Source organism: Phragmites australis, chromosome 8 (assembly GCF_958298935.1).
Source record: "Phragmites australis chromosome 8, lpPhrAust1.1, whole genome shotgun sequence".
Classification (NCBI taxonomy): domain Eukaryota; kingdom Viridiplantae; phylum Streptophyta; class Magnoliopsida; order Poales; family Poaceae; genus Phragmites; species Phragmites australis.
This window is the reverse complement of record NC_084928.1, coordinates 28,605,498-28,627,979: the sequence shown is the minus strand read 5'-3', so window position 1 is coordinate 28,627,979 and position 22,482 is coordinate 28,605,498. Positions and strand designations below refer to the sequence as shown.

At 43.1% G+C, this 22,482-nt stretch overlaps 1 protein-coding gene and 1 pseudogene across 1 annotated transcript; both read left to right on the top strand.

Annotated features, from left to right (window-relative positions):
- Positions 1 to 750: 750 nt before the first annotated feature.
- Positions 751 to 11,303, top strand: LOC133926928 (transcriptional elongation regulator MINIYO). The gene is made up of 10 exons (XM_062373101.1): positions 751 to 1,105; positions 1,224 to 2,067; positions 2,157 to 2,269; positions 3,105 to 3,292; positions 6,510 to 6,615; positions 6,692 to 6,952; positions 7,141 to 7,329; positions 7,932 to 10,229; positions 10,524 to 10,730; positions 10,833 to 11,303. The coding sequence occupies exons 1-10, from the start codon at positions 875 to 877 to the stop codon at positions 10,986 to 10,988; spliced, it is 4,593 nt and encodes a 1,530-aa protein (XP_062229085.1). The 5' UTR covers positions 751 to 874; the 3' UTR covers positions 10,989 to 11,303.
- Positions 11,304 to 12,231: 928 nt separating this feature from the next.
- Positions 12,232 to 19,194, top strand: LOC133927708 (U-box domain-containing protein 70-like; annotated as a pseudogene).
- The last annotated feature ends 3,288 nt before the right edge of the window (positions 19,195 to 22,482 follow it).

Sequence of the window (22,482 nt, the reverse complement as noted above, 5' to 3'; positions counted from 1 at the left end):
GTACAATAATGCAAAGGTACAAACTACTGGTTCAAAGTGATGTTTTCCTCAATGTTCTAATTAGCTACCTATAGCTGTGTTATAGCTCTGCTATAGCTGTTTCAGACCCTAACGCTAAGCAATAAGCCAATATTTCGCTATATTAACTATGAGCCAATGAGCCAATATTTCGCTATATTAACTATGAGCGCTATAGCTCTGCTTTTTGTGGTAGTTTGTAGCTAGCAATAACTTCACAATCCTACATATCTACCCGGAGGATAAAGTAACGGATTAATTTGAATTCTAAATTTATTAAAAGTTCCGAATACATCTGTTATAAGTTTGAAGTATGAGAAAAACATACCAAGATGTTCAATCTTTCTCTTCCTCAATATCATATCATTCATATTTGATATTTTTATTCTAAGACTAGCTATGGTTAATTTATGGATATGTATTAGTTGCTCTAAAGTACATGATTGTTTTATTGGTTGGTTGTGACTTATCTTATGCACACATTTATTATTTCCTACTATTTTAATATTAATAAAACGCTATAAAGCATATATCGCTATAGTATCTTATTTCTCCATTTTGCCGCTACGCCGCAACAATCGCTAATTTAGAACCTTGTTTTTTCCTATTTTTTGTTAGAAAATTTATCTATTTTCTTTAAAGTTTTATGAGCTGCATGCACCATAACCGTCAGATTGAAGCAAGAAATTTATCACGCCAAGTACACCGATTCATACCCTCTTTTGGTTTTGCTTTGCCAGTTGCTGCCACAACGCCGGGTGACCGGAGTCGCGAACAGCACCACCACCGAACCAGACCAAATCGCCCCTTAAACCCTCTTCGCTGATCACCACCCAGCGCTTCGCTCCCCTCCCCGATGGACGCGCCAACGAAGCGGCGGCACCAGCCCGGCGGCGCCCACCCCACGCGCCGCAAGGTCGTGGAGGAGCCCTTCCACCCCACCGCCCCGGCGGTAGCGGCGGCGGCGCCCCCCTCCCACCTCGTCGGCGCCATCGTCGAGAAGGGCTTCTCCGCCGCCGCTCCCTCCTCCACGCCCCGCCCCACCGTCCTCCCCTTCCCCGTCGCCCGCCACCGCTCCCACGGTCCCGTAAGCCGCCGCCCCTCCTAAACCCTAGCCCCCCAGACCCACCAACTACCTTTTCGCTTCCGTCAGTGCTTTGTTCTTTGTACTTCCTGACTGACTGATTGCCCTTCTTCTTCCGTAGCACTGGGGTCCCGCGGCAAAGGACGCCGGCAAGGGTGCCGGTGAGGAGGAGGACGATGAGATGGACATGGACGAGACCGACTACCAGTCGGTGGTGGTCGCAGCAGCTGGCCCGGTGAGGAGGAAGGAGAGGAAGGGCATGGATTTCAGCCAGTGGCGGGAGTTCGTTGACGACACTCCCCCCAAGCGGAGGCAGGGAAAGCCGGCGCAGGAGAAGAAACAGAGTGCGCAGAAAACTCATGTTGGGGCTATGACTTCAAAGGTGGATGATGCGGCAGCAGGGGAGAGAGAATTGGAGGAAGGTGGTATGCAGCTATACAGTGGAAATAGTAGGGAAGTATCAGGTGCTGCGGCTTTGGTTTCTGATATGGTGTCAAAGAAGCTAATGACGAAAGTTGAATTGAGGGGTGAAATGTCAAAGGCAGGTGAGGTTAGGGATGCGACATTGCGAGGAGAGGGTATGGAATTGGATGGTGGGGAGTTGTCGATTGAAGCGGAGATTAACGCAGAGAACATGGCTAGGCTGGCTGGGATGTCTGCAGGGGAGATTGCTGAGGCACAGGCAGACATCATGAATAAGATGAACCCTGCATTGGTGGAGATGCTGAGGCGGCGTGGGAGGGAGAAGTCTGGAGACACGAAGGGTGTGAGTAGGGACAAGGGTCAGGAAAGTTCAGGGTCACAAAAGGCCACAAGGGCTACGCCGGGGGATTGGTTGACGGCTGGTGAGCATAGTGGGAACTCTTGGAAGGCGTGGAGTGAGAGAGTGGAGCACATCAGGTCGTGTAGGTTCACATTGGATGGAGATATATTGGGGTTCCAATCTTCGCTAGAGAAACAAGATGGTACATTATTTGATTTTGCTCTGCTGAGTTACATTAGCTTCTGTCATGGTGGTATCCTTTAGATGACAACCTCTCTTTCCCACTTTCAGGCAAGAAGACACATGCAGAAAGTGTAGCTGAGCGTGATTTCCTTAGAACAGAAGGAGATCCTACAGCTGTTGGGTACACAATCAATGAGGCAGTGGCACTTACCAGGAGCATGGTTTGTTTTATGCACCCTTCGTTTTATACTATTTCTCCATTTACATGGGAAGTGACATTTCAAAATGTCTGTCCACTAAGGAAATCAAGAGTGTGATTATTGCAATATTTCCACTCTCTACCCTATTTTAATGGTGTGAAATAGGTTAAGTGGTTGCAGCATGGCATTTAATAGGGAAGTAGGGTTACATGTGCCATTCGTCACTAATATTTCCTTAGATTTAGTACTTCCTTGGTTTGTGCACACAGTGAGTTTGGACAAATATTGTGAAACTGGAGGGATTATAACTTAACCACATGCTGGATGGTGGACACGGACTATATAGCATCCAGCTGTCTTCAGTTCCTTATTTTTAGCAATATGAACGTTTATATGTATATGCATTACTTTTTGAATTTTTGAGGGTACTGTATCATGCATTTTTAATTGTGTGGTGCATATTTACTTATATTCTTTAAGTATCGGTAGTTTAGTAAATTCCAAGGATTACATGATAGTCAGCTTTACTGCGTAAATTGTACTATGTTAAAGGTGCTAGGTGCGGCAGTGAGGCTATTCATAAAATTGGTTTATCTAGAATCATTAGCTATTGAACTGGTTATCCGGTAAGTGACTGAGTTCAAGTTCAGTGTGCTAGTCTGTTGTATACTTGTATGTTAATATTTGGTGGGTTAGGAGTGGTGTGGCAAGGGTAATAAATAGTAAATGTGGCTACCTCAGCCCTCAGGTTGCAAAAAAAGGAACTTCGTTTTTTTACATCATCTTTTAAAGTCCGATTAAAAAAAAACTTACAAGACCTAGAAATGTGATATAATTCAGCTTCATCAAATTACAGGTTCCTGGGCAGCGTGTGCTTGCGCTGCAGCTTCTTGCTTCTATTCTGAATAGGGCATTGCAGAGCCTGCATAAGATGGATAAAATTGATAATGTTAAAGAAATGAATTCCAATGACAAATTTGATGACTGGCAAGCAGTTTGGGCATATGCCCTTGGGCCCGAACCGGAGTTGGTACTCTCTCTAAGGTAACATATCCTTTCTTAACTACTCCCTTTGTTAAATAAAAGTCCATTTTCTTGGTAGTTATCTCTTCACAATTTAAATCCATGGTGGAAATTAAGAGTGGAGTTACTGCATTGTTTCTACTCTCTATCCCTATCTAATGCTGACATGCTGTAGAAGAGATTTGACTTTAGGCTCCGTTTGGTTTGCGGAATTGGACTGGATGAATTGAATTGGAGCTCAAATCCAAATCCATGTGGAAATAGAAATGAGGTTCCAATTCAATTATTTTGTTTGGTTGGCAAAGGAATTGTTGAAATAGAAATCAAATAAAATTAATTCCAATTGATGTTTGGTTGCACAATCTAAAAAATCCATTGGTTCCTCCTCCATCCTTGGCGATGAGGATGCATGGTGGTCACCGCCGCGACCCAGCACCGCCGCCGCTGCCCCAAGAAGCTACCCTACAAGCCGAAGCCCCCACCAGAACCGCACCCGTTCCTCCTCCACCTCAAGTCCCTACCTTCCCCCATCACCGCAGCGGCTGCACTCCTCTCTGCACCACACCACCTCCACGACCACTCCTCTTTGCACTCTAGTCTCTCTGCAGCCCACTGCCTTCGTTGTCGACATCGACCACCTTGGCGCCACCTCCTGTCCGGACACTGTGGTCCTCGTCTTCTCCACTCGTCTGCAACGACCGTGTGGACACCGGGCGGGACATGCTCCTGTAGGCCCCTAAGCTTGGTGATGGCAGTCATGGCGTCGGAGAAGATGAGGTGAGAAGCCGCCGGCCACAAGGAAGAAGAGAGGCTAGGGATCTCGTCGCCGGAGGACGGGGGTTGCTGGCGAAGTTGCCCTTGGAGCCCGACTCGAAGAAGGTTATCCCCGTAGCCTGCTTCGATTCAGATGGATTCGGATCCCAACAGGTTTGAATCATGATGCAACTATCATAGTTGTCCAATTCTGTGGAAATCGACTTCCAATTCCAATTCCGAAATTCCGGCCCCAATTCTAGGATCCAAACGGGGTCTTAGAGTGTTTATAGTATGCCATTTTACAGGAATATGTGTGGTCTGAATCATGGTTTTTAAGGCGGTAAGGCAAGGCGCGGCGACCCACCCTCTTCCAGCCGCCTAGGCGCTTAAGGCGCGGCGAGGCGATGTCATGCACACATCCTAAGACTAACCCCAATGGATTCCCTTCAGGGGTCAAATTCCCGTCGTGAAGGGATTTTCGTTCCCTTCAACGCTCCAACGGTTTCCCTTCACGGTTCCCATCACGACGGGATTCCCAGGGTCATTCCTTTCAGGACGGGATTCTCTCTCCTTTCCTTTCGTGATTCCTCTCGAAGGGAAGCTGTTGGAGATGAGAGAAAATAAAGGGAATGAGAACGAGGAAGGGAATCGGGAAGGGAACGAAATGAAGGGAATATGATTGGAGATGGTCTAACGTACATTGGCTCTAGATTTTAGTAGCAGTGTAGCACATATACTTACCTTGTTGCTGCTAATGATCTGACCTCTCCTCTCTGGTTCGAGATTTGCTTATATAGTTATATATTTCAAACATGCTATTCTATGCTCTCCGAGTAGAGCAAGGAGGGAGGGGATCCTGCCGGGTGTCGCCGAGCAGGGCAGTGAGGGAGGGGATCCCGCCGGGCGTCGCCGAGTAGAGCAGGGATGGAGGGGAACCTGTCGAGCGCCGCCGATTAGAGCAGGGAGGGAGCGTATCCGCCAGGCGCTATTGAGCAGGTTCAGGTGTCGCCGTCGCCGGTTTCAGGTGCTGCCTACCGCCGTTGTCCCTCTGTTTTCCTCCTTAATCCCTATTCCCCCCCCCCCCCCCCCCGCGTGCCTGTTTTTCTCGCTCGCTGCCCGCTTTGTCGAATGGAGTCCGCCTCAAGCCGTTGGGCGCCAAACCGATGCCTTATCGCGCCTAGGCGACACCATAGCATGCAAGGCGGATGCCATACGCACGGATGGCAAGGCGACGGCGACGGCCAGAGCTTGAGCTCGCCCGGACGCTAGGCGATGCCTTAACAAAGCATGGTCTGAATGTCATTCCCTATTTCTTGGATTCAGTGCTTTCTTGTTATGTGCACTTGGTGGGCATGAGCTTATATTGTCAGATCGAGGGAGCAATAGTATGAATTCAGATTTACATGCGCATATGATACAAGAGTCTCTTAGTTTATCAATGAAGAGAACCATAACTGGAATATATTAGATAGTTCGATCAGTAGTAAATAATTGCAAAATATTGTCACAGACCTCTCAGATTTGCGTAGTCCTTTAGCTTGGTATTTTAAATGATGTCATCGAAGTTTGAAAACATCTCATCTATTAGCTACCAGTCATCACGATAAGTATATGTAAAGTATGTGCAACCTTATTATACTAATGCTTCAATCACATTTACTGTTTCTTCTTAGAAATTGCTTTATTGGTCAAATTATATTCTAGAGTGGTATGACCTACCTAGCTGCTTTTAGGTGTTTCATATTAGTTACCAAACATAGCATCTAAATGCACTTTAGAGAACCACCTCTTATTGGGGTGGTGGAGTCTTGGAGTTACACTTAACGCACTATGGTTCAAATCCTGTTTTTCACTTTTATGCATACATGGGTGTGCCTTTGTAGAAGGTGTGTTTCTGTGCTTTGTGATGCTGCAGATTTATGACATTTTCTTTATTTTAGCCCTTTTTAAACTAATATTTTAAAAACAACACGTGGGACACTAAATTTCTACGAATTATCCCTTTTTGTTACGCCAAAGTACATGACGTGACTCACAACTTGGTAATGGCGTGACCAAGGTGACCACGCTGGCGTCCCGCCCCGATGCCTTGCCACGCGGCTCCTTTTGTCATGTCAAAGTAAATGGCGTGACTCACATCTTGGCCACGCCACATGCATTAGCATGACCACGTTGTGAGTCACGCTATGTACTTTGGCGTGATAAAAAGGGGCTAATTCCTAAAAATTTAGTGTCCAACGTGCTGTTTTTAAAATATTAGTTTAAAAAGGGCTAAAATAAAAGAAGTCCCAGATTTATCCCTTGCCTTCACAATTAGCGTTTGGGGTGCACTTGCATGTGTGTGCACGTACCTTGTAATCTAAAAGACAGGTTTACATCAATTTGTAACCCAAAGGCAGCTATTTGGGACCTTGTGATGCCATTTGTTTTTCTTTCCTATTTTTTATTTGTACTTTTCTGTCACTAACTGAAGCATTTGCAGGATGGTATTGGATGATAACCATGATTCTGTAGTTTTGAGTTGTGCTAAAGCAATTAATGTCATGCTGAGCTGCAAGTTCAACGAATCATATTTTGAAATTTCAGAGGTAACTTTGCTTTTTTATGTTCTAGTTTATTTTCAATGCTGATTTGAGTCTCATTTGGTCGATCTTCTGCCTGCAGAAAGTATTAGATCACGGGAAAGATATCTGCACAGCTCCTATGTTTCGTAGCAAACCTGACGTGGATGGAGGCTTTCTTGAAGGAGGTTTTTGGAAATACAACACAAAACCATCGAATATACTTCCACACTATGGTGATAATGATGAGGAAGAAGGTGACGAGAAGCATACAATTCAGGATGACGTTGTTGTGTCTGGACAGGATGTTGCTGCTGGTTTTGTTAGGATGGGAATACTTCCACGAATCTGCTTTCTTTTGGAGGTCAGCTTTTGTTTTTCACTCTTATAGTGATAATGTTGCATTGCATTTACATTATTTTTGTAGCAAGCATGTGTCAGCTATTTGACTCATTTATTTCTTTTGCCAATGATTTTATTTCCTGTTCTTTGAAAAAGTGATGACCATCATTAAGGATCTTAAATTTAACCTTTTCGTTTTTATTGATTCAGATGGACTCACCTCCTGTTTTAGAAGATTATCTTGTTTCAATTCTTGTGGCACTAGCCAGGCACTCTCCACAATCTGCTAACGCGATCTTGAATTGTCCAAGGCTTATTCAAAATATCACTAAGCTGTTGACAAAGCAAGGATCAATGGAAATTCGCTCCTCACAGATCAAAGGGGTTGCTCTGTTGAAGGTATTTTTTTTCTTTTTTTAGACAATCCCGTGTTATAGGGCTAACATGATAGATAGCTGGAGTCTTCGTTTGATATCTTGCACGCTCATGTTTATGGCTTGATGCTGAATAATTCCTGTAGGTGCAAATTATTGCTAACATAGTGCTCTTCTTGGTCACCTTTGCTTACTTTATTGATCCGTTGATCTGCTTATCATTTTCCCAGTAATGTATGGCACTCTTCTGAATGCTAGTTGAGCTCAATGATTTTCTTTGTATGCAAGTGCATTAATGCTTCATATCAATTGTCACCTGGCATAATTAAATCTTGAATGGTTCCTTTTTAGGTGTTCATAATGCTTGCTCCTTGTCTCGATCAATCACACCCCTTCCACAATTTATGTACTGACACTAATTGGCATGTTTTCATATTTTATGACGTACATATTCACTTTGATTGTTCCATTATTATGATCTGATGAAACTATAAGCATCTTAAAAGCTGCTGCAAGCTGACTCATATTAGAACACGTGTGGCACTCATGGTTTTTCGCTATTGCTTCTATTTCTGTCAAACTGCAATTATTTATTAGCATCTAAATTCATTTGTTCCTATTCCTTAGGTTTTGTCCAAATACAACAGGCAGACATGCTTGAATTTTGTGAACCATGGAGTTTTTCAGCAGGCAATGTGGCACTGGTACAGAAAAGCTAGTACTCTTGAGGATTGGGTAAGATCTGGAAAGGAGCAATGCAACCTTAGTTCAGCAATGATGGTTGAGCAGCTGCGGTTTTGGAGAACCTGCATCTCATATGGGTTTTGCGTAGCACACTTCACAGATTTCTTTCCTGTTTTGTGCCTGTGGCTAAGCCCTCCTATGTTTCAGAAACTGAGTGAAAGCAATGTTCTCTCTGAGTTTAGTTCCGTTGCTAGAGAGTCATATCTTGTCTTAGGGGCTCTGGCACAAAGGCTACCGCTTCTTCATTCAGTGGAGCAGCTTACTAAGCAAGACTTGGGAGTTTCTGCCAGTTACATTGAGACATGGTCTTGGAGCCATGTAGTTCCGATGGTAGATTTGGCACTATCTTGGTTATATCTGAATGATATTCCCTATGTGTGTTCACTAATTAATGTGCAGAACAAGAATACAAATCACATGCTAGAGGCAAGCTACTTGGTTTTGGTGATTGCTTCTGTACTAGGCATGCTTAATTCGATATTAGAAAGAATATCACCAGATGACACTCCTGATGGTAAATACTGCTTGCCTTGGATACCTGATTTTATCCCCAAAATTGGCTTGGCCATAATTAGTAATGGATTTTTCTGCTTCTTGAGCACTGATGCTGTTGGACATGAGGAGTATCCGTCTTTCTGTGGTGCGTCATTGGTGCAGGGGCTTTGTTATATGAGATGCCAAGGTCATGTTGCTGTATCCTTGCCTTCCGTAAGTTGCCTTCAAAGATTAGTGCAACTATCCTGGTCTGTTGACAGAGTAATCCAGGGAACCACAAAAAATTGTTCTGAGCTTCTCAAAGATTCTAAAACAGGGATAGCTGGCAAGATACTAGGCAAAGGCATCTCCAGTTTATGGCATAACGACTTGTTGGATTTGCTAACTTCGCTATTACCGATGATTTCATCGCAATGGTCCATATTACAGAACACTGAGATGTTTGGAAGAGGAGGACCAGCTCCTGGTGTTGGGTTTGGCTGGGGGGCATGTGGTGGAGGCTTTTGGTCTCTTAAATACCTACTTGCACAACTGGATTCAAATTTGGTCCTACAATTGATAAAAATATTCTCTGCAGCACCAAGGGTTCCCGTCACTCTCAGTGAAGTTGTGAACTCAGATAATATGACTAATACAGTTGTTACAGCTTCTGAGAGAATCAGTTCTGTCCTTGGGGTGTCCTTGATTGCAGGACCTGGGCAGATCTCTATGTTGGAGAAAGCCTTTGATATCCTCTTCCAACCTTCAATTCTGAAGTGTCTCAAATCATCTGTTCATGGTTTTGCCTGTAATATGGAAGTACTAAAAGCTTTTGAGTGGGACATTACTGAGGATGAATACCTGCTTTTCAGCAGTGTGCTGAATTCACATTTCAGATCCAGATGGTTGGCTATCAAGAAGAAGCATTCAGATAAATATGCTGGAAATAGCAGCAGCATTAATGTGCCAAAAATGCCAGAGACATTGGAAACAATTCAAGAAGAAACAGAGTTGACAGAAGCTGTAAATCAACCTTGCAGCACATTAGTTATAGAGTGGGCACACCAGAGACTGCCTCTTCCTGCACATTGGATTCTAAGTGCAGTCTGCTGCATTGATGATCCAAAAGGCAAACTCTCAACATCAGCCAACTATATTCTTGATGTCTCGAGGGCTGGTCTTATCTTTCTTTTAGGTCTGGAAGCCATTTCAGCTGCCCCATGCCATCATACTCCTTTGGTTTGGAAGATGCATGCACTTTCTGTCTCCATCCGCACTAGCATGGATTTGCTTCAAGAAAACAGAAGTAGGAGTATTTTCCATGCTTTACAAGAATTGTATGGACAGCATCTGGACAGGTTATGCCAGAAATACTATAGATCTCAATCTGTCAAGAAAGATGAGAGTGCAGGAGTGGCCTCTTTAGAGGAGTCAAGAGAGGCCAGCAGCCTTGAAATTCTCAGATTCCAGGAGAAAATTCATGGAAGCTATACTACTTTTGTTGAGAGCCTTGTTGAGCAATTTGCGGCTGTCTCATATGGAGATGTTATTTTTGGTCGGCAAGTGGTCATTTATCTTCATAGAAGGGTTGAGCCTACAGTTCGGCTTGCTGCATGGAATGCGTTGTCTAATGCGTATGTGCTTGAACTGTTACCTCCAATAGACAAATGCATCGGTGACATCCAAGGATACTTGGAGCCTCTTGAGGTACCGTTTCTTTAGTTTCTTTTATGTTTAATGTGGATGACTTTTTAATGATGTGATGGTATTGTGAAATTCATTTTGAAAGTTTACGTTGTACCCCATTTGTATTTACGCATTGCACAGCCTGGAATATGCAAATAGTATAATATATATGCTGCTTTGCTGACAATTTATTTGGTTCCTGTACATATGAATTGCATGGTATCATTTTGTATGATTGTTCTCACCTTATTGTTGGCTGCTTCACTGTGATAAAACAAGGTTTTACTGCTTCATATTTTTACATTACTTTTGTAGGACGATGAGAGAATTTTGGAATCTTATGCCAAATCATGGACATCAGGTGTCCTTGACAAAGCTGCACAGCGTGATTCTATGGGCTTCACATTAGCGAAGCATCACCTTTCCGGCTTTGTCTTCCAGTGCAGTGCTTCTGGCAAAACGTTGCGAAACAAGCTGGTCAAATCACTTATCCGGTGCTATGCACAAAAGCGGCATCACGAGGTAAGTGCTCCCTCAGGTTTTCGATAACGCTCAATTGTGCTGCAGTTCCATGCATGTTTAACCATTACCCATACTCAATATTTGGATAATTCTGTCCAACAGGCTATGATGAAGAACTTCGTTCTGCAAGGCATTGCGCAGGATTCTGGGTGCAGTAATGAACTTGACCGGAGATATGAAATCTTGAAGGATGCTTGTGAGATGAATTCGTCCCTCTTAACTGAAGTCCAGAGACTGAAGACATCTGTTGGTCAATAAGTGTCAGAATACATTACATTCTTATAATGGGAGGAGTTTGGTTGAAGAAAAATAGCAGTTCATTCAGTTTTGTTTCCGTATTTCTTCACCCCATTAGTGTATCCTCATCGCTGTTTTTGAAATAGACTAAGTTCCACAACGTCTCATGGTCACCAGAGTTTAGCAATTGTATGTAGACAATTGAGCAATGAATCATGCTGTACTCGCCGTGCCGACTAGAAACCTGACGCTGGGTAACTGTAATGCTTGACTTGTTTGTAGTCAAAGGCAGAAAAAGAAAATCTTATTAATACGATTGCTCAAGCAATTCCTACATATGCTATGTCATGTTTTGACTTGACGAAAATTTCTTGTGATAAGTTGAGTTCTATGATGGGCCAATATTGGTGGAATCAACAGGAAGATGAGCATAAAGTGCATTGGATTGGATGGGATCGTCACAAAATCGAAGGAGGGTGGCTTAGGATTTCGGGATTTATATATTTTCAATGTGGCCATGCTAGCCAGACAAGGCTGGAGGCTTATCACGTCTGGAATCGTTGTGTGCTCAGGTGCTTAAAGCTAAGTATTATCGAGAGTGATCTAATACAGGTGAGACCGAAACCGGGTACATCTTACACATGGGGAAGTATTCTAAAAGGGGCCACACTTACGTGAAGGCTTAATTTGGAGAGTAGTAGATGGATCAATATATAAATATTTGAGACGATCATAGTTGCCAAGAGGAGTAACACGCAAGCCTAGAGCAGCTCAAGGGCAGCGTTGGTGACAAGAGTATTGGAATTATTTGATCCAGTAAATAGGGAATGGGATGAGGAGTTGGTGCGAGACTTGTTCTAGGAGGAAGATGTGGAAGTGATATTGATTTTGGCAATTTCAGTTATTAAGGAAAACATGGAGGATGTGGTGGCATGGCACTATGACAGGATAGGTGTATTTTCGGTGAAGCACGCATACAAACTGGACGTGGATTTGCGCGAGAAAGAATAATGAACCGTGATGCAGGATCATCATCCTCAAGCTGTCGGATACAAATTTTAACTGGGAGAATATTTGGAATCTTCGGGTGCCGGGTAAAATGAAGTTATTCGTACGGAGGCTAGCGCATAAGCCTTCCTTTGAAAAGGAACGTGGAAAGAAGAGGTGTTCGGCTTGATACAGGATACCCAGTCTGTTGTCATCTTGACGAAGAGGAGCCATTTTTCCCCAAAAATGCAAGATGGTGAGAGAATGTTGGCTCTTAATGGGATTGGAAGAGGAGCATGTGATTCTTGAAGCATGTTGTACAACAAAACAAATGTTTGATGCTATCTGGTTGATGAAGGAAGAGGTTCAGAACAAGATCCTTATTCTGCTCCGGACATGGTGGGATGTTAGGAACGAAGTAAATGCAGGTGAAAAGAGATTGTTGGCAAAAGAGGTGAGTGCTAGAGTCACTCGACATCTCGTGGAGTTTAAACAGTTGGAGGAGGAGCATGTAGGTCCAGCCGAACATACAGGTCAATGGATGCGTCCCAATGATGTCTGGATGAAAGTGAATTTTGATGGTTCTTTTGATATGGATACACGTGAAGTAGGCTGGGGTGTTGTGGCAAGGGATCGGTACGTAGAACTAGTTTGATTGGCACGTCTACGCTGTGCTCGTTTTTATTTTGTTACACAGAGTATGATAAAAGAAGATTAAAAAATTAACTTCACAAATTTTGTACATTTCAATATTTATTTATAAATTTATCAATATTTAACACATTCAATTAATTATAGAGAAAACAATAGTAATTTTATGCATACATATAATTTTAACATGTAGATGAAAGTAATACTAACCTTTTTTTTTCATATTTTTGTTTTGAGTTTTCGATATTTTTCTTTGTATTTTAGATTTTTCAGCCGATTTATCAATATAACTAATATTCATTTTGACATTTTCCTGAAATTTCCCAAAAATAAAAATTACATGTGTATATAAAAACACACACACACACACACACACACACACACACACACATATATATATATATATATATATATATATATATATTAGTATACACACACACGTATACATATACGTCTATATATACACATATAAGTATAGATACCCTCCCACTGATACACTAACCTATAGTAGCAGAGGGCCTGATAGGCCGCTGAATCTTGGCCGGATAGTCTATGTTATTGATTCAGAGCTGGTGCAGCAGGCAAGTTGCGGTTCTTGTCTGATGCTCTACAGTCCGAAGCTGAAGATTGCTTGGCGGCAATACAGCTTGTGACAGAGATGGGTATGGGGAAGGTCATTCTAAGTCAGATGCGGCTAATCTTGTTGCAGCATTACAAAGCAATGTACTTGATTTTGCGGAGGTCGGCGTATTAGTTCGTGAGGCAAAGAGTATGTCTAGTCTGCAGCTAAACGAATTCCAGTTCTTGCTTTGTCGTAGGGAGTTTAACAAAGTTGCCCATGTACTCGCTAAGCATGGTGCTGGTCTTGAGAAGGGGTTAGGTGGCCAGCAATTTGGCTGCCGTGGGTAATGGAATGGATCATATTCCTATTAAAAAAAGGACGTGTTTAGGATTTCTTGAGACAGTGAAGGAGCCAAGTATGCGTAAGAAGTAGGGCAAACATTGAGTGTCCACGTATCCAGACATTTGAGTCTGGACAAGATAGAGGTAAACACCTACAACAACTTGTACAAACTTCTTCTCTAACACATTGTTTGTTAGTACCAAGGTTGCTCGACCATCCAACTCGCCCCACCGCTGCTCTACCCGTGTTCCAAGAGGAAGCTCGATCAATATTCCACGGCACCGGGAGTTTATGCAAAAAATAATAAATAAATAAAATAATGATGTCCAATTTCAAGGAGCTTCAACTTTTATCTCTCAAAAAAAATATTTTTTTAGTGCAAATTAGACACGCACATGCACTCATACATACACCACACTTACTCATACACACTCGTGTGGATGTGCGCTAGTAAGCCTAGCATACATGTAAACTAAATTGGAGACCTAACCTTATATAGTGTGAACTCGTGCTTTGCCACTTAACGTACCGATGTGTGCATGTACTGCTCCTTTCCAAAATTTAATTTAATTCTATGAAAATATGAGCACATGTGTCAAATCTTGATCTCAAATTCAGTTGAATATGTTCCACTCAAAAGACCTTAACCAATTGTGCTTTTACGAAAAGCAGTTTTTCTGGTCAATTTTTTTTGGCTTTTTACTTGTCAGGTGTTTTTTTTTACTTCACGGAAATGTCGAAAAATCACATGTCAGGAGAGCTTCTGCTCAAGGAAGAGAGAGAGGGAGTGACGAACTGTGGCGGCTGCATGTCGATCCTTGCTCTGCGCCCCGTGTGGACCCTCGTCTGCTATGCGATTGGCTTATGAGGCGTGTTGACCAGGCGACGACCTTCTAGTAGACTAGCATCATTGGGCGCATCCATGGGCCGGGGGCTCCAGCCTCCGTACTCCTTCGCAGTCACTGGCTCAACGAGGTGGGGAAGAAGAAAAGAAAAAAAAGAAAGAAAAAGAGAGGAGTGCATAAGTCTTTCTACCTGTCTTTTAGAAATTCTATAGTATCCTCTGAAGGAGTAAAGTCACGTACGAGCCTTATTCATCTGGATACTGTAGCAGTATTGTATCGCTAAATCTCACCTGTCTATTTTCAAAATCATATTACTGTTTATATGTAACTTTACTCTCTCATATCAGAGAAACTAAACAGTAGACTAAGCAGTGATATATGAGAGAGTGAACAGTGGTTGCAGTAAAACACGGTACTGATACTGTATCATAATTACTGTGTTGATTTGTTGTAGCGAGGGAATTGCAGCAGTTTTGTTCCCTTTACTATAGCAGTACGGTGGCATAAGGAAGTCACAGTAATGTTCATATGTGCCTTAACTCTTCTAAGTTAGAGGTTCCTCCGGTTCCCAAGTCTGAGGACCCATTTCCGTCTTCTCTACATCTGCTACTGATTGAGAACACCTTGCTTTGACTTGGATAGCCGTCGTTGTTTCTTGCGCGGTGGCGTTAGGCAGGATTGCTTTCGTTGGCATCTAGTGTAGCGCTGGAACACTCTGACATTTGGCATGGCAATCGCTAGGAAGTGGGCAAGCGAGCGACGCCGACACGGGAGGCTGACAAGGACATCGCTGACGGCTGGGCTCATTTGATTGGCAACCACTCGGAACCTATTTGCAGTTAATAGTACATAGAAGACGCATGCATGTGAGATGCCAACGTTTCTGCGTAGGGTTGTTTCAACTTTCAAGAGCCTTGCCGCCATTGCGATGCATGCATGCATGTAGCAAGAGACAAAGAGGAAACGATGCACTCGAGCCCTTGTACGTCAAGGTCAACCTTTAACGATCAGGAAGATTCCGTACAAGGCGAGGCGTCATGTGTAACTTGGCTCTTCTTGGTGGATGGTGGTCAGTCCTACTAATGGACTCGTATCCATGTCGCTAGCTGCCGACGACGTCAGCTCCTGCGATGTCAAAGTACTGCTTACGTGTGCATGTATGTAGGCCGCTTCTTCTTCTCGCTCTCTTAAAAAAACAAGGGTTATACCATTTGCCGACTTTATAGAGAACTTTAAATTTCCAATTCGAAGAACACTCATCCCTAGCCAAGTTTTGCAACGGGTTCCTATAGGTTAGTAATCATTTCAGTACCATTCTACCCTGAAACTATAAAAAAGAATACTATGTTGCAGCATTTTCCAACTGAAAAATTAACAAGAAAAGAATACATGACACTTATGCCTTAGTGTCTACTTGGATATTAACAGCGGTGGATCCTAAAGGGGAGGCCTACCTTCAAATATTTGCCATGCTCTATGGAGTGAAAAACTACTGGACACCTTGAGGCTAGGAGGAATATGAGTCCAAGATGAGCGCCCTGACAATTTGTTCTGGACACACTGGAGCAATCCTCACCATCTGATCGACCATTCGGGCCTCGCGAATTGGAGCGCGCAGGTGGAGACGGTGGTTCTGGAAGGGGACAGCGTCGCGGAGGCTCTGGTGAGGTACGCGGCGGAGTCCGGCGTCCACAGCCTTGTGCTCGGATCCGCCTCGTTGAGCTGGTTCCGGAGGTGAGGATTTTAATTCTGTTTGTTCTTTTCCCCACAAGTTTCCCCTAGTACACAAGGTGGCTAGAGTTTCACTTTTGAGAAACCAAAGACGATGTGATGGGGGATTAGGAGACTGCTGCTTAGCCTTTTCCTGAAATAAAACTAGAGAAGTGGATAAAGGAGAGTCCCTTTTGGCATGAAAAAGGCGATTGGTGCATGCACGTACATTGTGATTAAAACTTCTTTCTTGTATGGAGGCTTAACCTCTTTTATTCCCTTTTATGTTCCTGAAAAGAATATAGCCTGCAAAGTGTATCTTGGCAAGGTTAGCATAGGCAGTAGTGGTCCTGTTTAATACTGAACTGTTCCTGTTGTGTACTACTCGCTCCATAGTCCATTAGCAGATTGTTAGCAACTTAGCACGTAATTGGTTTGGGATCATATTATACAATTTTCTGCACTTTTCCGTCCCAGTTGAGCAGTTGGCGGGGGATTTTCTTGTTGAATGCCTTCGCGAATGGCATGGAGAAAAGGGTCCATTTCGGGACAACTGGTGACATAAAGGCTCAGAATTAACTTCATTCTTATCCTCTTTTTCGAAGTTTGGGATCATATCAAAAGATTTACATGTAGAATGTAACAGAATTGTTCTTGGGAGGGCCTGAAACTCCCCACCAAGGCTTCTCATTAGATTTTGCCACCTTGCATCACAATTCACAAACAGAATCAATATGTGCCTCAACTGTCACATCTGTTTGGTGGATCTACTTCCGTTGGCTGTTTATCTACTGGTGTTGTTCCAACTCCTATCAAATTAAAGGCTTAAAGCTCTCTAGTCCTTTTCCAGTTTAAATCCTATACATGTCATGTTGTGCTCTGCGTTTTCTCTATGACTGTATCTATGACATTTCTGCATGTCAATACCCCCCCCCACACACACATATACATATATACATATACATATACATATACATATACATATACATATACATATACATATACATATACATATACATATACATATACATATACATATACATATACATATACATATACATATACATATACATACATATATACATACATACATACATACATACATATATACATATACATATACATATACATATATACATACATACATATATATATACATATATACATACATACATATATATATACATACATATATATATACATACATACATACATACATATATATATATGTATGTATGTATGTATGTATGTATGTATGTATGTATATATATATACACACTTGAAAGCAAATAACATTTCTATCTTGCTTGGTTCAATCCGTTATCAACTCCTAACATAAAAAGAAGAAGAAAAAGTTTCTCTATTTATGTTCTGTGTTGCCATGTTTTTTAGCCAATTGCTGTACTGTTGGTAATTGGTGTCGCTATTCCTTTTTCAGGATGTTGTGTCCCGGCGTAGATTAACTATAAAAATTGCAAATCAGGCTCGAACAAACAGTATGTGTTGACTAATTTCTTTTCCTTCAATACTTTTGTCTTTGTTTATGATTTGTACTGAGCTCCTTGTCTTAAAATATGTTTCTTTACAGAGTCAAACACTTATGTTAGGATTTAGTCAATAAGTCATAAAGCATTCGACCAAATACAGAGGGACTGGTTGCAAGACAAACAATCATTGCATAATCTGGGTGATGATGAAACACCAAAATATTCTGGAAATACTAATTCGGACTCATGCTCTCAAGCCTGCAGTTCTCTTAGAACTTCTACAAATGCTGTTAAAAGTTCAGAAAGTCATAGAAGAGGCCTTTTAGGAAGCTTAGGTCGAAAGACACAAGGGAGAGAAGGGAAGAAAGATTTTGATGCTATTGCACAATTGAAGGAAGTTCCTTATGTTGCCTTAAGGTCAGTTGAAGAGGTCAGAGCTGTTGGTCCAGCCTTGAGAATATTCTGACTAATGCTGGCTTCCAGATGCATTCATATCATTTCTGGTAGTTGTGAGCTAGCCTACAATTTTATGACCCTGACTTTGTTTTCTGGCTTGGTTTGCAGTCTCAACATATAGATGAAGTAGCAAAACTGAGGAAAGAGTTGAAGGATACTTTGATGATGTATGACAGAGCTTGTGAAAATCTCGTCGACACTAAGAAAAAGGTCAGTGAAGCATGATAGTGCACTATTTGGCCCCTTACAAACACTACTGGTGATGGTTATATTAGAAAGCTGCCTTCGATTCATTATAAGGCACATTCTTATTTACACGTCATCTATCTTCTTTAGAAGGTTGATAATAATCTCCTGAGTTGGTTGCTACTACCCATACATTGGTCTTTCATTTGTCCTTTTTCCTCTTTGACCAAGGTTTTACTTATTTCTCCATTTGATTTCTAATGTTTCAGATTCAGTTATTTTCTACTGAGTGCTGTGAAGAGGTGAAGAAAGTGCAAGATGCACTGCAGAGAGAGGTAGTGTTGACACAGGCTGTTGCACATGAGAAAAAGCATTTAGAAGCTATTGGAGCAGTTGAGATGGCAAAAGAGTCATTCACTCACGAGGGCTATTCCAAGCACAAGGGTGAAATAGTAGCTAACATGGTGTCTACCGAGAAGGCAAAGGTTGTGGATGCTCTTCTATCAACAGGCAAAAGTTGCAGGCGGTACTCTAGACATGAAATAGAGCTTGCCACCGAAAACTTTTCCGATGCAAGGAAGATAGGCGAGGGAGGCTATGGAAATGTATATAGGTGCACCCTTGATCACACTGAAGTAGCTGTCAAGGTTATTCAACAAGATTCCAGTGACAAGATCAACGCGTTCTTGAGAGAGTTACATTACTTTATATTTAATTTTATCGAATATCAAACTATAAGGTATATACGTATAAGGAATAAAACGTATACGGATAGGGTATATCGTGCACATATTTAACAATTTTGGATATTGTGGAACCGAATCTGCGGTACCTAATACACCCGAAAATCTAGAAGGTGTATATTAGGAAGGTCTCGATTGGTTACCCAACTCGAGTATGACTAGTATCTCAATAGAATCTATCTACTTTGTCTTGGCAGACGAGATGAAGGACTCCCTATCTATTACAACTGCATAGGAGGTGGTACATCAGCTCTATAAAAGACGGGGACCCAGACCCCCAGGGGGACAACCGCAACTCAAGACATATACATCTCGACACGAGAACCAAGATCATAGGAGATACTCAGCGACTTCATCTCTAGTTTAGTTTAAATCCAATCTACTCCTTGTAATAAGTCTAGCTCCATTGCTCGTACTCGAGAGAATACATATACATCAACATCCATATAAGACGTAGGGTGTTACTTCAATCGGAGGTCCGAACCTGTCTATATCGTGTCTCTCGTTTCTTACTCGATTCCTGGTCAACGAAGGTAACCCCGTTCTTTACGGACACATTGTCGGGAACGAATCTTCGACAGCTGGCGCGCTAGGTAAGGGGTTTCTTCTGGTTTTTAGGGTCGATTGTGTCTCAAGTGTACGTCTGCACCGGATTCTCTAACATTGGCTTCTACAACCACTTGAAATCGATGGAGGTCGTCTACGCATCACCTCTAGCCGGATCGGAGATCACATTCAGAACTATGGTTTTCCGCTGGAATGATCAGGGTGGGCTGATCCACACCGGTATTCTCAAGTCTAGCCTATTGGACGCATATCGCAAGGTGGGACACCTCGAGTGGGATCCCATGGAGCCCAATGTTTTGCAATTTATGGGCACCAACAACGACGGTGAAAGTCACGAGAGTGGCAACAACGGCTCCATCGACAACCAAAGCAACCGAACAAATTGATTCGTGTTCATGGCCGGAGAAGTCGCTGGGCAACCCAGACCTGACCATAGAAGATCTAAACACCGTGGTAAACGATTGTGCCAGAATTCTCGAGGACCCAATAGCAGCAGCCACTGCCCATGGTACCGGCATTGTAGAAAATATACGAGTAGAGACGTCTGCGGATGGGGCCCTAAGTGCCCCTGACACAACCCTTCATGGACAGATTGCAAGAGGTCAGGTGCCTTCTGGCCTTCAACGACGATTCCTGGTGGGCACACCCCCACCATCAGCGGTCCCAAAATTGAGGAACGAACTCCCTTAGGATAGCCATCACATGGCTTCATTGGCTTGATCGCAGCCAAGCCTCGGCAGTGATGTTTTCAGTACTCCAGAGGCTAATGCCCAGGGAGCTCATCTAATTCTAAGATCCCTTCCTGAGTTGGATCCGATGAATCCCTTAACCCCTATGGTTAACCAGGTCAAGACTTTACTCGATGCGGATCAGATCCAAGCTGCTCAAGTAAACAATCCTAGCGACTCTAGGCACCACAGCCGGCAAGGTGTTGATTCAAGGAGCCATGGACACGGACGCTCTCAAGCAGAGGGGTCGCAAGTAGGAAGCTCAGGAGGTCGACCTTGAGTACAACCTTGCAGGTCGAACTGCAATTACCCCCTCCATGGGCGTAAGAATTAGGAAGACTTAAAGAATCACATTCCTCACGATCAGCATGATCTACAGAGAGTGATAGACAACCGCCGCGAAAAATGCCGTGAGGATGATCAATGTTACAACGAACATAGATCTCCAGGACGGAACGGTCGATGCGACCCCCCGTTCGAAGGGACAGGCGTGATAGTCTGCCCCTACCTCCTGAAGAGTTCGACTGAGGTTGTGAAGTTTTCATACATGAGCTTCGACCGATATGGTGGCCTGAGAAGTTCAAAGCAGGTCCGATCCAGAAGCACGATGGGAAGCTCAACCCTAACGAGTGGTTACAAATCTATACCACTGTTATTTGAGTAGCCGATGGTGATAATAGGGTGATGGCCAATTATCTATTAACCGCCTCGATGGACCTCTGAGGTCCTGGTTGCTTAACTCGCTGCCTAACTCATGGGCCGAGCTGAGGGCTCAATTCATTGCAAACTTCCAAGGTACGTTCGAGCGCTCGGGGATGGAAGATGATCTTCATCAACTAACTCAGGGTAGGGATGTTGCCCAACTCGACCAACAGTCTGGTCAGGTCAGCGAGGCAGAATCTGCAGACACAGATGCTGCACTACTCGAACGTAAGACGACTTGGATGACTCCATTCTGAGCCTATCTTGAAGGTCGAGAGATCCCTGACGATGATGCGTTTACAGAGAAAATTGCTCGTAAGTCCAAGCTATACACTCTGGTAGACGACAAGCTTTTCCGAAAGGAGAGTGATGGAATCTTGATGAAGTGCATCACTCACGAAGAGGGCAATAAAAGCATGTGTGGTAATCATGCGTCATACCGCACTTTGATCAGAAAAGCTTTCTGTTAATGATTCTATTGGCTAACTTGTCACGTTCCAAAGTCATAATTATGTAATTAAGCCTAATCATGCTTCATAAGAATTAGGTTTAATTTTGAGTAATTTTGTTTTGGAGAATTAGAACACTTGGTTTTAAGTTAATTGGATGAGAGAAAAAAGTTTGAGAGAGAAAGAAATGAATTCACAGTTAAAACGGGATTCTTTCTCTAACATGTGGGGCCCACATGGGTGTCCAACCACCCCATCTCCTCTTGGGACAGCAGCCCCCACCTACTCCCTCACTCCCACCGTGCTCTCTCTCACTCCCTCCTGTTTTCAACCGGCCAAGGAGAGAGAAGCCCCCCTCTCTCTCAAGCCCTCTCTCTTTCTCCCTCGATTCCTCCCACTAGAAGCCGAATCGAGGTACACATGTGGTATTCACACGATCACTAGCTCCTAAGCTCATCATCCATCCAATTCATTTTCGTTTTCCCGAAGTTTTCGAGCCGTTCTTGTTTTTTTGCTTTAAGCACGAGGAACCACAGCTGGACTCCTCTTCTCAGACGATTTCTACATTTCCTTCATCACCCGATGGTCACCAACCTCCACAAGCACCGTGGGTAAGTCCCTTAGGATTCTCTCGGCAAGAATGCATGAATTGGTGGGTTGATTTTGAGTTTGGAGCTAAGTTTGTGGAGTTCTCAAGTTCTTGATCTTGGAGCAAAAAGAGAGGATTCGAATGAGATTTGTGTTAGGAATCGTGTTTCTAGGTTGGTGAGTGAGTTCTAGAATCTATGAACTATCTTAAACATGTTTCCCTTTGGTTTGGAGAAGCTCACAAATTAAAATCGCCCGAGTTTCCCCCATCGAAGTAACCTCTCTGGACAACCCGGATAGTCTGGGTAGCCTAGCGAAAACCCTGATGAATTGTGCTAAAAAAATCGTTAGGGTTTAGGGTGCAAGTTAAGTCTAGAACCCTTTGTATAGTTCATATGTATGTTTATGTAGGATAGATTTAATATGTGAGTCGAATCGGCCGAGAAAGATTATCAAGAAGTGCAAGTCTGGCTAACCCAGATAGTCTAGGTTAAACCCGGGGAGTCCGGGTA

Coding starts and splice junctions, on each gene's coding strand:
- LOC133926928 (XM_062373101.1), top strand. CDS start 875: ATGGACGCGCCAACGAAGCGGCGGCACCAGCCCGGCGGCGCCCACCCC. Junction 1,106..1,223: donor GCCACCGCTCCCACGGTCCC/GTAAGCCGCCGC, acceptor CTTCTTCCGTAG/CACTGGGGTCCCGCGGCAAA. Junction 10,731..10,832: donor CACAAAAGCGGCATCACGAG/GTAAGTGCTCCC, acceptor TCTGTCCAACAG/GCTATGATGAAGAACTTCGT.